The sequence below is a fragment of the Mytilus trossulus genome, chromosome 1 (assembly GCF_036588685.1).
Source record: "Mytilus trossulus isolate FHL-02 chromosome 1, PNRI_Mtr1.1.1.hap1, whole genome shotgun sequence".
In the NCBI taxonomy this organism is placed as follows: Eukaryota; Metazoa; Mollusca; class Bivalvia; order Mytilida; family Mytilidae; genus Mytilus; species Mytilus trossulus.
The window spans coordinates 14,930,125-14,943,760 of record NC_086373.1 but is presented as its reverse complement, the minus strand read 5'-3'; the positions used below and the strand labels follow the sequence as shown (position 1 = coordinate 14,943,760).

The 13,636-nt window shown below is 32.5% G+C and overlaps 1 protein-coding gene across 12 annotated transcripts in view; it reads left to right on the top strand.

Annotated features, from left to right (window-relative positions):
• LOC134716138 (uncharacterized) overlaps window positions 1-13,636 on the top strand; it is a 62,443-nt gene that overhangs the window by 3,802 nt on the left and 45,005 nt on the right. For 8 of the 12 annotated variants that reach the window (XR_010106838.1, XR_010106837.1, XR_010106836.1 and 5 more), the window contains exons 2-4: window positions 7,935-8,018; window positions 10,046-10,143; window positions 12,039-12,168. Coding sequence is in view for 8 of the 12 variants with exons in the window: in XM_063579001.1 (XP_063435071.1) it covers window positions 12,066-12,168 (103 nt within the window). In the remaining 4 variants the exon portion in view is untranslated. Of the gene's footprint in view, window positions 1-1,766; window positions 1,898-1,925; window positions 1,949-7,934; window positions 8,019-10,045; window positions 10,144-12,038; window positions 12,169-13,636 lie in introns of those variants that run through there. The other 4 variants (XM_063578948.1, XM_063578956.1, XM_063578964.1 and 1 more) reach the window with 4 other exon arrangements.

The window sequence follows — 13,636 nt, the reverse complement described above, 5'->3', positions numbered from 1 at the left end:
TTTCATTCTTATGAATATAAAAGACTTTTCGAAAGAAAAACTATATGAAAGCTTAGTTTGGACATTTTTACAGCAATTCAAAATAACAAGTTTTCTTTCTAGACACTGTATCATTTGGTGCTTTTTGGCTTCAAAGAGGACTTGGAAGTCAACAAAGTAGGTCTGAAAATTTTTTCCCATAGGTATATTGTGGAAAACATAAATTGTCTCCCCTAATTACCGAGAACCCATGACCTATAACAATATTCTAGAGTAAGACACAGTTACATGGAGAACCAAATTTTAGAAAATGATGTAATGAAAAAAAATATCATGATCCTAAAGTTTATACATGTCATACTGTAGGGTGCATACATTGGATATATATACATGTTTATGCACAACTTTATAATCAAAGAACAGTGTTTCTAAATTTGAAATAAGTTAGAATTATCTCCCCTTGTTTGCTTTATTTTGTATAGCCTAAATAATTCAATTGTTATGTTCGGCTGATCTACAATAACTTCAGTAACTCGTAAGTAGGAGAGATTGATTACAGGGAGGGACTGAATTATTTAGGTTACATCTGTATTGAATTCTCAAAATGGCTGTAAATAATGACAAAGTTTATGAATAAGACAGTTCTGTTTGCCATCACTGTAAGTTGTGTCCCAAAAATCTTATCTAAAATTAAAAGATAGTATTCAACAGTATATTTAAATTTGATAATCTTGAGTGAAATTCTATTTTGATCCCACTTCGATGATCTTAATTTATATACAAACTAAAGATTAGATCACACTTCAACAAATCTTGATAACCTTTCAATATTCATTTGATATTGATCTTTTAAAAAGCTCAGAGGCAAAAATATGTATATGCAATGTATTAAACCTTTCTGACATGCATATTAAGACAAAAAAAAAATGGAGGGAAAACACATAAATAAATATTAAGTAAAAAATGGCAAGTGAAGCTGGGATCATAAATCACTTCTCTTGATATTGATTGAATCAACAGGAAATCAATTAAATTAACAAATTTTATGAATTTAGTACACTTAAAAATGTACATCTTATCATCACTTTAGAGGCTTAACTTTTTGGGGATTAAAATGCAAAGTCTGGTTCAGTTCAGTTCAGTTATTGCTTTAATTTCTTTGGAATAATCAAACTAAAATTATTCAAGGTCAGAATTCAATTGCCAAATGTCAATCATACAAACAGGTACTCAGGGATCAATTCAGGCCTGTCTAAAGGAATAAAGTATTTGAAATATCAGGACTGGTGTATTAGCCTATTGGGTAATTACAGTGACCCAATTTGTATCATATGTATCTATAAAATCTTCTTTCTTCCAAGTAACAAACATTTTTACAATACCACAATGAATTTCGGTAAATAAATATAGCGGACATATTTACCATGTTTACTGGTTAAAACTATGTAATTATTTCCGAATTTTAATGCTTTGATAAAATTACTATGGGAAAATTATCAAGACTATTCTCTAAATTGAAAGTCTTAACAAAAAAGGTTATACTTATGAAAAGGTAAACACACTAGGTAAACACCCACGGAATAATTGTTTTCTATTTACATGAAGATATTTAAATGATCAAGATACAATATTTTAATAACCTAACCTCGTATAATAAAAAAAGAAGTTCATTGGAGCACAACTTAAATGAATAAGCACAAAGAAGTTTTGCATGATAGATGGCAATTATTTGATTAAAATAGGATTTCTGATTCATTACATAATTATAGTCCTCTGTGTTTAGTTCTAATCTTAAAATCAGAATTTCGTAACAATTATTTCATTCCATGAACTGGACATGCTTATAAGTGGACTATTATGCAGCTTGTAACATTAGCACACAATGTTTTAAATATTGATTCTGGATAATTTTTCTCAGGTAAATGTGTTTGGAATATCATAACTTTGTTTGTAATCGTCACCATGTTAGGTAAGTTAGGTATACATTTAAAATTTGTTTATTGAAATCAGGTTATGTTTGTACTATTTGATGGGTTTGTGACGAAAAAGTAGTTTCGTTGGTTATTTTGCCGTGATGCAACTGTAGTCTAAGTATGAGGACTTAAACTAAAGTGTGTATTCTTGTGTTTGTGCTTTGTTGTTTGGTGTCTACGTTTCACACGTCCACGGACGACAAATGCCAAGTATACTCTTTAACAGGGTTACCCTAAAAATCTCTGGTAGCGTGTTTAAGGGAATCCTGGTCACATAAATAAATAAATGGATCCTGGTGTAGTCTGAACGAAGTCTTGCAAGTTAACATAAACACAAAGTCGATTAAAAGTTCAATACTGTATTATTCAAAATCCAAACTACATGTAACAGTAATATAAATTTACAACATCTAAACTGCAGGCTCAACAATACGGTGGTAAATCATATATCGTAAGTATACACCTCTCGTACACAGAATCGTCTCCTCTCGTATATCGTATCTACAACTATTTCTCTCTTTTATACTACTCTATTATCTCAATTATAATATGGTTAAATGACTCTGAACAAAGAAATATTCTACAAGAGCTATATTACAGGAGCCCGGAGCCCGGAGCCCGGAGCCCGGAGCCCGGAGCTAAGGTCAACCAAAGCTAAGGTCAACCTAGACACCTGTATAAACTTAGCAAAAGGGCACCAGCTGATTAACATGATTGATTTGACGGTTAACAAGTACAATCTGATTGAAGGTGATAATCATAGATTGAAAGGGATTACTTTATAACAGTTAATGCGGCTAAGTAATTAATCCAATTATATCATGATCATAAAACCAAGTGATGCATGTAATAAACGAAAAACGTTACACAGCCCCCCTCTTAGCCCTGAACTTCCACTGTTCAGTTTTGGCACCTTAAAACAAATAATAAAACATTAAAAATAACTCATCTTAGTGATATCCTCACTATCACTGGAATATGGAAAAAAACCTTGGGATTCAAGATTAACTTAAAAATGAAAATTGTTCCAATTGACACCAAGCAAAAAGTAGGGTCACAGGTTCCAAATTTTCATAACGACTTTAAAATAATTTTTGAGAACAAAATTAAAATCTATGTAAAAAAACATAAGCACCTATGAAAACACATAACATAAAAAAAATATATATATATTTTCTAACAAGTGCTGACAATGATTTATTTAAGTCTACACTTTTTTTTTTATGTAGTTATAATCATTGATTAAAGGGCTCCGTGACACCATAACAATAGGTTTAGGGTCTCGTGCACCAACGTGTACCTTTAAAGGGCTCCGTGACACCATAACAATATGTTTAGGGTCTCGTGCACCAAATAAAGTTAAAATTTCTACTATAAACAAAAACAGAAAACTTCTGCATAAAACAACATGATAGTTTACACAATAAATAAAAACTGTTCATAAAGTCACTTGATTTATTCACTATCGTCTCCTGTCGTTTCATTGTGTTTTTTCCCTTTTCATTAGGCCGTCCATGCCCGGGTGACCGACACCTGGCCTCTGGTGTCGATCTCCTCTGCGTAAATCTGTCTCTCGAGAATGTTTACGGCCTCCTTCTCGGTTCCGGAAATTCTGGTGGACGATTTTTAAACATCGGAGATCTGCCTCTTTCACGCCATCTATCACGGTTATAGAATCGCACTCGGGACTCTATACCGTTATTCCGTGGGTAATTATCAGGAACATTATTTCTGTCGACATTTTCTCTCGTTCCTTCTGCTTCTTTAGTTACATGTACATCTTCATCACTATCCCAGTCTTCAACTTCAAATATCGGCCGCTGAACTGGTTTTAAATGCTTTGCGAGATCCTTTTCTCCAACTCTTAAGCATTCTTCCTGCATTGCATTAATTACCGCCTCCTGCAGGGTATTAGGTCTGGTTCGCTTGACAGCAAGTCGAAAATCCTCTGATAGTCCGCACTTGTCAAGGAACGCTTTAATAGAGTTCTCCTCTGCAATCTCAGGATTGCCCGGATACGCTCTACGGTACAAATCCTCTATGGCTTGACCAAAGTCTCTCAAAGATTCTTCCGGTTTTCTTTTTCTCAGTGTTGCCTCTGTCACATACCTTTCTTTCATCGCCGTATGTCCAAATCTCTCTCCCATCTTCCGTTTCAGGTGTTCAAAATCACTTTGAATAATTAATGGCATCCCGTATGCAAACGTCTCAGCTTGTCCTCTTAAAGTACTAAGTAGTACCCTACGTGCCTTTTCATTATTCCAAACATTTAGCTCGGATACATTCTCAAAGTATTGGATAAATTCATTCCAGACGTCATCGCTAACTCCGGAAAACGTTCTACGGAAAGGGTATTCGTTTGCTGGTCGAGTATTTCTTACACGAAAACACCTGGTTTTCGGCATATCCGTAGTTAATTCATTTGCTCGATTATGAAAATCTGGCGATTGAATTTGTTTTGTCGATGTGCCCATGTTTTCCGATTCGTACCCGGATAACTCCATTTCCGTGTTCCTTTGCCCGTTAAAAACAGGGCTTTTAGGACTAGGACAGGAGTAAGAGGGCACTTCATCTGAGTCATAGGGCGTATCGCTTTCATCCATTATGGTGTGAGCTGGAGTCCTATAAATATACTTTCTACGAATGTCATCAGGTCTTCGTCTCTTCTCGGACTATGTTTGTGGAGCGTTGTCTGTTTCCTGACCATTAAGAACGAAATTCCATATTAATTTTAGAACAATTGTGCAAATTAATAGTCCTATTATAACTATAAGTCCAGTCATAACATATTCCTGAGACTTCTGTACAACCCGGTTGTTAGGAAAATAAATCCATGCTGATGCGACGAGGCCGCTACTGAGTGTAAGCAAAATAACCCATATTTGCCAAAATTTCTTCCAACCAATTCCTCCGTCTTTTTCCGTATTGCTCCTCTCCTGGATAACTCTATAATGATTTTTTCTTGGGTAACAGTGCCCGATGTACCGGCGATACCGGACCTCTGGCATAGTCTCCGAATGAATATCATTAAGAGTGCGTCCAGTGACAGGCGAACTACCTAACCCAAAATCTGCTGGGGAAACTTGATTTCTAAAGCAATTCTGCCTTACCTGAGAGAGCGTTGGAGCCTGAGTTGATGTCATTGTTGTTCTTCTTGGTGTTTCCATTGTGTAATCTCTAGCAAGTTCGTTGAAGTCACACACAGTAAATCCCACCGCTGCCACCAATGTGACGAATAAGTAGTTTCGTTGGTTATTTTGCCGTGATGCAACTGTAGTCTAAGTATGAGGACTTAAACTAAAGTGTGTATTCTTGTGTTTGTGCTTTGTTGTTTGGTGTCTACGTTTCACACGTCCACGGACGACAAATGCCAAGTATACTCTTTAACAGGGTTACCCTAAAAATCTCTGGTAGCGTGTTTAAGGGAATCCTGGTCACATAAATAAATAAATGGATCCTGGTGTAGTCTGAACGAAGTCTTGCAAGTTAACATAAACACAAAGTCGATTAAAAGTTCAATACTGTATTATTCAAAATCCAAACTACATGTAACAGTAATATAAATTTACAACATCTAAACTGCAGGCTCAACAATACGGTGGTAAATCATATATCGTAAGTATACACCTCTCGTACACAGAATCGTCTCCTCTCGTATATCGTATCTACAACTATTTCTCTCTTTTATACTACTCTATTATCTCAATTATAATATGGTTAAATGACTCTGAACAAAGAAATATTCTACAAGAGCTATATTACAGGAGCCCGGAGCCCGGAGCCCGGAGCCCGGAGCCCGGAGCTAAGGTCAACCAAAGCTAAGGTCAACCTAGACACCTGTATAAACTTAGCAAAAGGGCACCAGCTGATTAACATGATTGATTTGACGGTTAACAAGTACAATCTGATTGAAGGTGATAATCATAGATTGAAAGGGATTACTTTATAACAGTTAATGCGGCTAAGTAATTAATCCAATTATATCATGATCATAAAACCAAGTGATGCATGTAATAAACGAAAAACGTTACAGGTTGTTTATATTGATGTACAAATTTTGTTGGTCCATAAAACGGGATCATAAAGCCAATTTAACAACATTCCAATCGATTTGATATTTTAGTCTTAGTCATGCAGTCAGTGCAGTTGTAAACCATTTCAAGATTATTGTAACAGTTAAAACTTGTTTCTTTGTTTATAGTCTAAATATTAACCTTAAAATTATTGATGGAATTACTCTTGTTAAATGTTTAAGAATTTTAAGATATTTTGACATTTTTATACATTAATAAAGAAGGACTTAGTCTTCCAAAGCATTGATTTTCCTCACATATTAAATGGATATTTATCATGTATATATACACAACGTCAATTCTATTTCATGATGTGCAGAGAATTTAAATTAGAGACAATAGTCTATACACCTCATTGCTATTTGTCCACCATTACTGGACATACATGTAACAGAAGTTCCTGTAAAATTTTGAAATCACAAAAGAAAATATTTGATGCCACAAAGGAAGAGATTGTTATATGACATCAGTAGTTCAAGTGTCACAAAATCTCAGGTCAAGTGTTGCAGATCCCAAAATAACAGTAAGGTCTAATGCTTCTCTTGGGTTTAGTTTAAACATATTTTATTTGCTGAATTAAATCATAATGAATTAGACACAAGTAAATCATTCTTATGAAGTCTTTCCCATTATCTTGGATATTTTAATACAATTTATTGTAATATTAGCAAATGTACAGACCATCAGGACACAAATATTTTCTTTCATACCACTGTCTCACCGGGGAGCGATTTCTTAGTCGACATCTTGTTTGCTGTGTTTTTATTTTCATCAGATATTAAAAAAATGATACTGTCTAATATGCTAATGTTGGATTAGACATTATTAAGTATCATTGACCAAAATAAGAGAGTGCCAAGCTGCAAGGGCATTAAGGTCATGAACCCAAGAAACAACTCTGCCCTATGAATGGAATCTAGCTGTAGGTAACCTTTTGCATTGCAAAATTAATGACCTAGCTCACTTTCAAAAACTTCCAGCCCATCTACCAGATCTTCCAAAAGGGGTTTCCAAATATAAAATAAAAAATATAAGGTTAAAGTACATGCATGTATCAATATTAAGGCAGCACACCAACAACAATACCCCACCCACGTGACCCCACCCCCTATAATTGGAATATTGTTGCATTTTTTAGGTTTCTATTACTCTACCACATTTATTTATGTGTCTTGCTTATTTGCATCAGTTAAAGTCCCCTTTTATGTCACAATGTAATTCTGAAATATTAGGGAAAACCATGTCAGTATTATGGGTATATTGGTATCTTGAAGGCTTTTCACCAGATTGGCATTACTAAACTCTTTTAGCCTTTTATTCATTACAGCTGAGTTTTGAAAATTGTATTGTAATTTTGTTTGTATTTAAAAAAAAATTTATGTATATAAGTAAGTATCTGTTTAAAGTTTATAAAAAATACTTTTCCTAAATTGATAATAAATATAATGCTCAATGTAAACAAGTTGACTTATTAGATTTACCAATTTTAAATATTTTCATTTATAATTATAAACATAATAAATATATTTGGTAAATATTTAAAATTATGTATACAAGTAAAACTTGAGTTTTCCTCAAGTTAGATTTTATGGGACTTTTTTTCTGTGTACATTTGGGACTTTTTAAAATGCTATAGATTAGAACTTAAACATTTTCTGTTGCAGTAAGTCTGATGTTCAAACTTATTTTGACTGGACTATCGGTTAAAGATGCATTTTAACCAATAACTTGTCGAAAATGTGTAATCAGTATAATAATTAGGATTATAGTTTTATTATTTTTTTGTGATTGATTGGTGTTTGATTTGTGCCTCCTTAGCATGATAGTATAATAAATATTGTCTGGTATATACTTCTTACTTGAAAATTAACTTACCTGCTTGTATAGTATTTTATCTTTTTTTTTATAGGAATGTTTAAATAGTAGTAATATAATACAAGAAGATTTTTCCTTGAAATAAGAGTACTGAGAATTGAAGAAAAGGCTTTAAAAGGTATATCCACATTTTTTTAAAGGAACTTTTAAATTCTACATTTTTAGCTCACCTGGCCCAAAGGGCCAAGTGAGCTTTTCTCATCACTTGGCGTCCGGCGTCCGGCGTTGTCCGGCGTCGTCGTCGTCCTGCGTCCGGCGTTAACTTTTACAAAAATCTTCTCCTCTGAAACTACTAGGCCAAATTTAACCAAACTTGGCCACAATCATCATTGGGGTATCTAGTTTAAAAATTGTGTCCGGTGACCCCGCCAACTAACCAAGATGGCCGCCATGGCTATAAATAGAACATAGGGGTAAAATGCAGTTTTTGGCTTATAACTCTAAAAACCAAAGCATTTAGGGCAAATCTGACTTGGGGTAATATTGTTAATCAGGTTAAGATCTATCTGCTCTGAAATTTTCAGATGAATCTGACATTCCGTTGTTAGGTTGCTGCCCCTGAATTGGTAATTTTAAGGAAATTTTGTTGTTTTTGGTTATTATCTTGAATATTATTTTAGATAGAGATAAACTGTAAATAGCAATAATGTTCAGCAAAGTAAGATCTACAAATAAGTCAAATGACCAAAATGATCAGTTGACCACTTTAGGAGTTATTGCCCTTTATAGTCAATTTTTAACCATTTTTCGTAAATTTTATATATATCTTTTACTAAAATCTTCTTCTCTGAAACTGCTGTGCCAAATTGATCCAAACTTGGCCACAATCATCTTTGGGGTTTCTTGTTTAAAAAATGTGTCCAGTGACCTGGCCATCAAACCAAGATGGCCGCCACGGCTAAAAATAGAACACAGGGGTAAAATGCAGTTTTTGGCTTATAACTCAAAAACCAAATAATTTAGAGAAAATCTGACATGAAGTAAAATTGTTAATCAGGTCAAGATCTATCTGCCATGAAATTTTCAGATGAATTGGACAACCTGTTTTTGGGTTGCGGCCCCTGAATTGGTAATTTTGAGGACATTTTGCTTTTTTTGGTTTTTATATTGAATATTATTATAGATATAGGTAAACTATAAACAGCAATAATTTTCAGCAAAGTAAGATCTACAAATAAGTCAACATGAACGAAATGGTCAATTGACCCCTGTAGGAGTTATTGACCGTTGTAGTCAATTTTCAATCTGCTTCCTTTGTTTAATATTCACATAGACCAAGGTGAGCGACACAGGCTCTTTAGAGCCTCTAGTTTTTTTAACTGACATATGATTAATTTCACCCAAAGACTAATCCTCAGCTATCATTATTTTAAAAGAAAATGTTTCCAAAATTATATCTAATATGCAATGCTATAAAGTGAGTTGATTGCATCAAAAGGGTAATGGAAAAACAATTTGAGTTTGATATTTATTATAGACAGCCATTGGGTCTTTGATACTCTTCCTTTTCAAGACAGTTATAAATAGATAATAGAAGATGTGGTAATGAGTGCCAATGAGACAACTCTCCATCCAAGTCACATTTTGTAAAGTAAACCATTATACTGGTCAAAGTACAGTCTTCAACACGTAGCCTTGGCTCACACCGAACAATATGTAAAATAGAATTACAGAAAAATGAATTATTAATATAATATGTGTGAAGATATAACAACCAAAGTATAATAAGAGGCTAGAAATAGTCCTAACATCTGCGAAATATACAATTTTGACATGTTTTTTCTTCAATTATTATCAATTTTGAAATGTATTTGAATCTTAAACAGCTGAAGATCTGCCTACTTTCAAATTTAACAAATTTAATGAAAGGTTTACCTTTTGAAATATAACCAACTGACGTCTTGTTTGAAATAGCTATTGAATTTTCTAATATATCTTTGATAAATATAATTTTAGGCCAATCTTCCATACTATGAGATATTCAGGTAAAAATAAGAAAAAGGACATTGTTTGAATACCTCATTTTTCACTGCTATTCAAAAGACTTTTTGATTTTTTCTGTATTCAACATGACCTTTGCCATTTGATAGATTTCTACTTGTGTTAAAAAATATGTTTGTATAACTTGACAAATTATCAATGCAGGTGTCTGGAAGATAATGTAAACCTTGATATAAGACTGGATTAGAGAGAAAGAAGAAGATTGGAATATCAAATGAAAAAATAGAAATTAATGGGTTAAGGTAATTATTTTTTAAAGCATTTATTTTATTTTTAATTTTAGTTTCTTGTGTATAATTTTGGAGTTTAGTATGACGTCCATTATAACTGTACTAGTACATTGTATACATATTTTTAAGGGGCCAGCTTAAGGACACAAGAGTTTCTCGCTACATTGAAGACCCATTGGTGGCCTTCGGCTGTAACATAAATCTAGCAGTAATATTTGGAAACATTTTAAGACCTTTCCCATGGATTCTTTAATAATAATAATCAGGGGGGAAAACACAAATTACAATTCTTAAAGACCTGTTTTTGTTGAATAAGTGGAAGTTTATCTCAGTGTGAATCTGGTAATTATTTTACACAATAACAAGTTAGTCATGTACATATACTCAGTTATTCAAAACAAAAAAATCTGATAGATTTAAACATTTAATGGCCTTTCGTGTGCACCTATTTTTTATGCAGATGCTTAATTTTAGGCTCTCAATAGAAACATGCTAGCTTTGAAATTTTAACCAATGTGTTGGAAATGTTTTTTTTTGTGATTTCCATGTGATAGATAGAGAACCACTTTTAAACATTTTGTGGTTGTGGGATAAAGATTCCTTTTTGAAATTAATGGAATGTTACAACCATGTTCTTTGAGGGGATATCCGTGATCACTAGTAGATTATTAACCAAATTATTTTGGAGGTAATCCCAGTAGCAAAGCATAGACTTTACCATGTCTATACAAAAAGGGGGAAGGGATATGAATTTGAGCTCAGCTGTAGTTTTCCAGGTATTGTGTGTTCCACCTGTAGCTTTTAAAGTTTGAATAAGGCTACTGTATACTAACACACATATTATTAGGTAATTCATATTCTGTGATTTAGTCCTTTATACCCTGTTATTAGTAAAAACATAGAGGGTATGTAGAATGATTGTTTTCAGTATAATGATAAAGTATATATATCTTAGGGTATATATACAACTCGTCTAAACATCAACCTAACAATGTTAAATCTGTAAATTTGCTTTTGCAAATTTTTTAGTCTTCCCTCACCGGGATTGAATCAATGCTACTGAGATATCGTGACACTAAATTGTCTGCACTGCAGCTGTCCCGCTAGACCACACGACCACCTGGGCTTCACAAAAATAAAGCTTTCAGTGGCCGTGTGTTACCTTTCCTCATCAATTTTAATCTAGCATCGTACTACAGTATATGATATATAAGGTATGGAGATGTTATTGTTACAGATCAGCAATTATCTATAGTAAAGGATCCTACAAATTAATGTAAGATACAGTCACAGAAAATAATTATATTTAAAAGTACAAATGTACGTCTGAGTCAGTGACAACTCTACAACAGATTTATCCATCGGATCACCATCAATGATGGTGATACATGACTATGAACATTATGTATATACAACTCGTCTAAACATCAACTTAACAATGTTGGAGGGTACATGTATATATATGTCAATGAGATTATCAACATGGATGGTACATAAATTGTAACACATATTTTATTATTCAACTAAAAAATATATGGTAAAATCCATATAATGAATATCTTAAAGGTATATTCAAGTACACTTTTTAAAAAAGATATAGTTTTAGGAGTGTTACTTTTGTTGATAGTTTTTCACAAAGATGAAATTTAATGGACTATAATAAAAATTGCAAGATACTTAGTTAAATGTAAAGGTATAACCTTAACAGATATTGATAAAATATTTTGTAGAAATTCAATATTCATTATATTACTGACTTAAATAATGAAATTGTCAATCGAAATAATATGCTTTTAAGGTTTGTTAAGTTTCAATTGTTCACATGTTAAAGTTAAAGTTAAAGAGGATGAAGTTTCTGTAAATAAAACTTTTGTTAAACATAATATAACCATTCTATTTTGTTTTAGATATAGTTTGACAAGAAGGAGTAAGCTATGTATACTTTGATTGGAACAGTGACTGTCCTGTTAATTCTGTGTCACAGCCTGGTGGGAATCACATTCGTAAAGTCAGATGACTGTGCTAACATCAGTGGAAGTAAGTTTATTAATTAACTATTTTACTTTTGCAAAAAAATATAACAACTCTGATATTCCTACAAACTAAAGTACTGCTACCCCAAATTGATGTTATTTTACTAAACATGCTGAATAAAAAGTCTTCACAATGTATATATATAGATATAAGAAAAATGTGGTATGAATGCCAGTGTGTCTGAAATAGAATATCTTACAAATTTTGAAAACTTCATCCAAATACTAACATTGGTACATGTATAGAAATAACAAATAGAAATAGAAAAAAATTAGAGAAGGAAACTTATCTTAAAAATTTTGCATTCATACATGTATATATATACTCTTGATGTTATTAAACCATAAGAAAATGTACCATGCTAACATATTTTTAAATATTTTTCTTGCCTATGACAAACGATGCAGTATGTAACACATATTGATGATAAGCATGATGAAGAGACCTCATTTTTGAGGTTCATGAATTCTCAAACATTTGTGGAATTCTCTACAGTACTTTGGTGTCTTCAACCAATAGAAACAAAAACTGGCTGCCATAAAATAAGGACAAAATGTGCAAGCACTAACAACAATCAAACAGTCAGATACTATGAATAGTTTGTTAATAATATTTGGGATATGGAATGATTCATTGTAAAGTGTACATATCTGTCTGGCAGGGTTCATCTTTCCTTGACCTTATTTATCAGGGTTCATTGGTCAAAGTGAGTTTTTGTAGTAGGGTCAATTTAGCTGGAGAGCAATATATAGGTCAACTATATTTGGTGTATGCTAAATGATTATAAAGTGTAAATTTTATGGCAGCAGGTTTCATCTGACCTTGAACTAATTTTTATAGATTATTGATAATGAAAAGTTTATGTAATACCTGTAGTTTGACCTTAACTCAAGACAATAATTTGGCTTAAATTGTATTTTGAACGTTTAAGCGGGCAGAACATATCAGCAAGTACTCTTGTTAGTATACTGTATGATATCAAGAAACAATATTATTACATAAATGTTTAATGATATTATTTCTATGAAACAAGACCACACATTTTTGCCATGAATACATATAATGTTGGTGAATATTAAATAAATCTAGCTATTATTATATTTTATATTGATTCAAGAAATGGATACTGTTTGCCTTTCTCACATACACTGCAAGCAATATTAACATATACTAATATATGATGGTCATTTACTAATATCAATTTCACAATTATCACTTTAATCTCCTGTTTGAATCATTATACTGCATATATAAGTTATTGTATGTAATGATAAAGGTAAGCAATCGTGACAATGTTGAATGAGTTTTGATATAGTAAAAACCTTTACATTGAAACTTAAAGAGCTGTTCACCGCTTTCCTCTTTATGCAGTTTTAGTTATTTAAAAGTTACTAAAGATATCATTATTAATGAGGTGAAATAGTTTTTTTTAAGTGAATTTACCTCAGATTAATTTACCAAAGTTTGACTT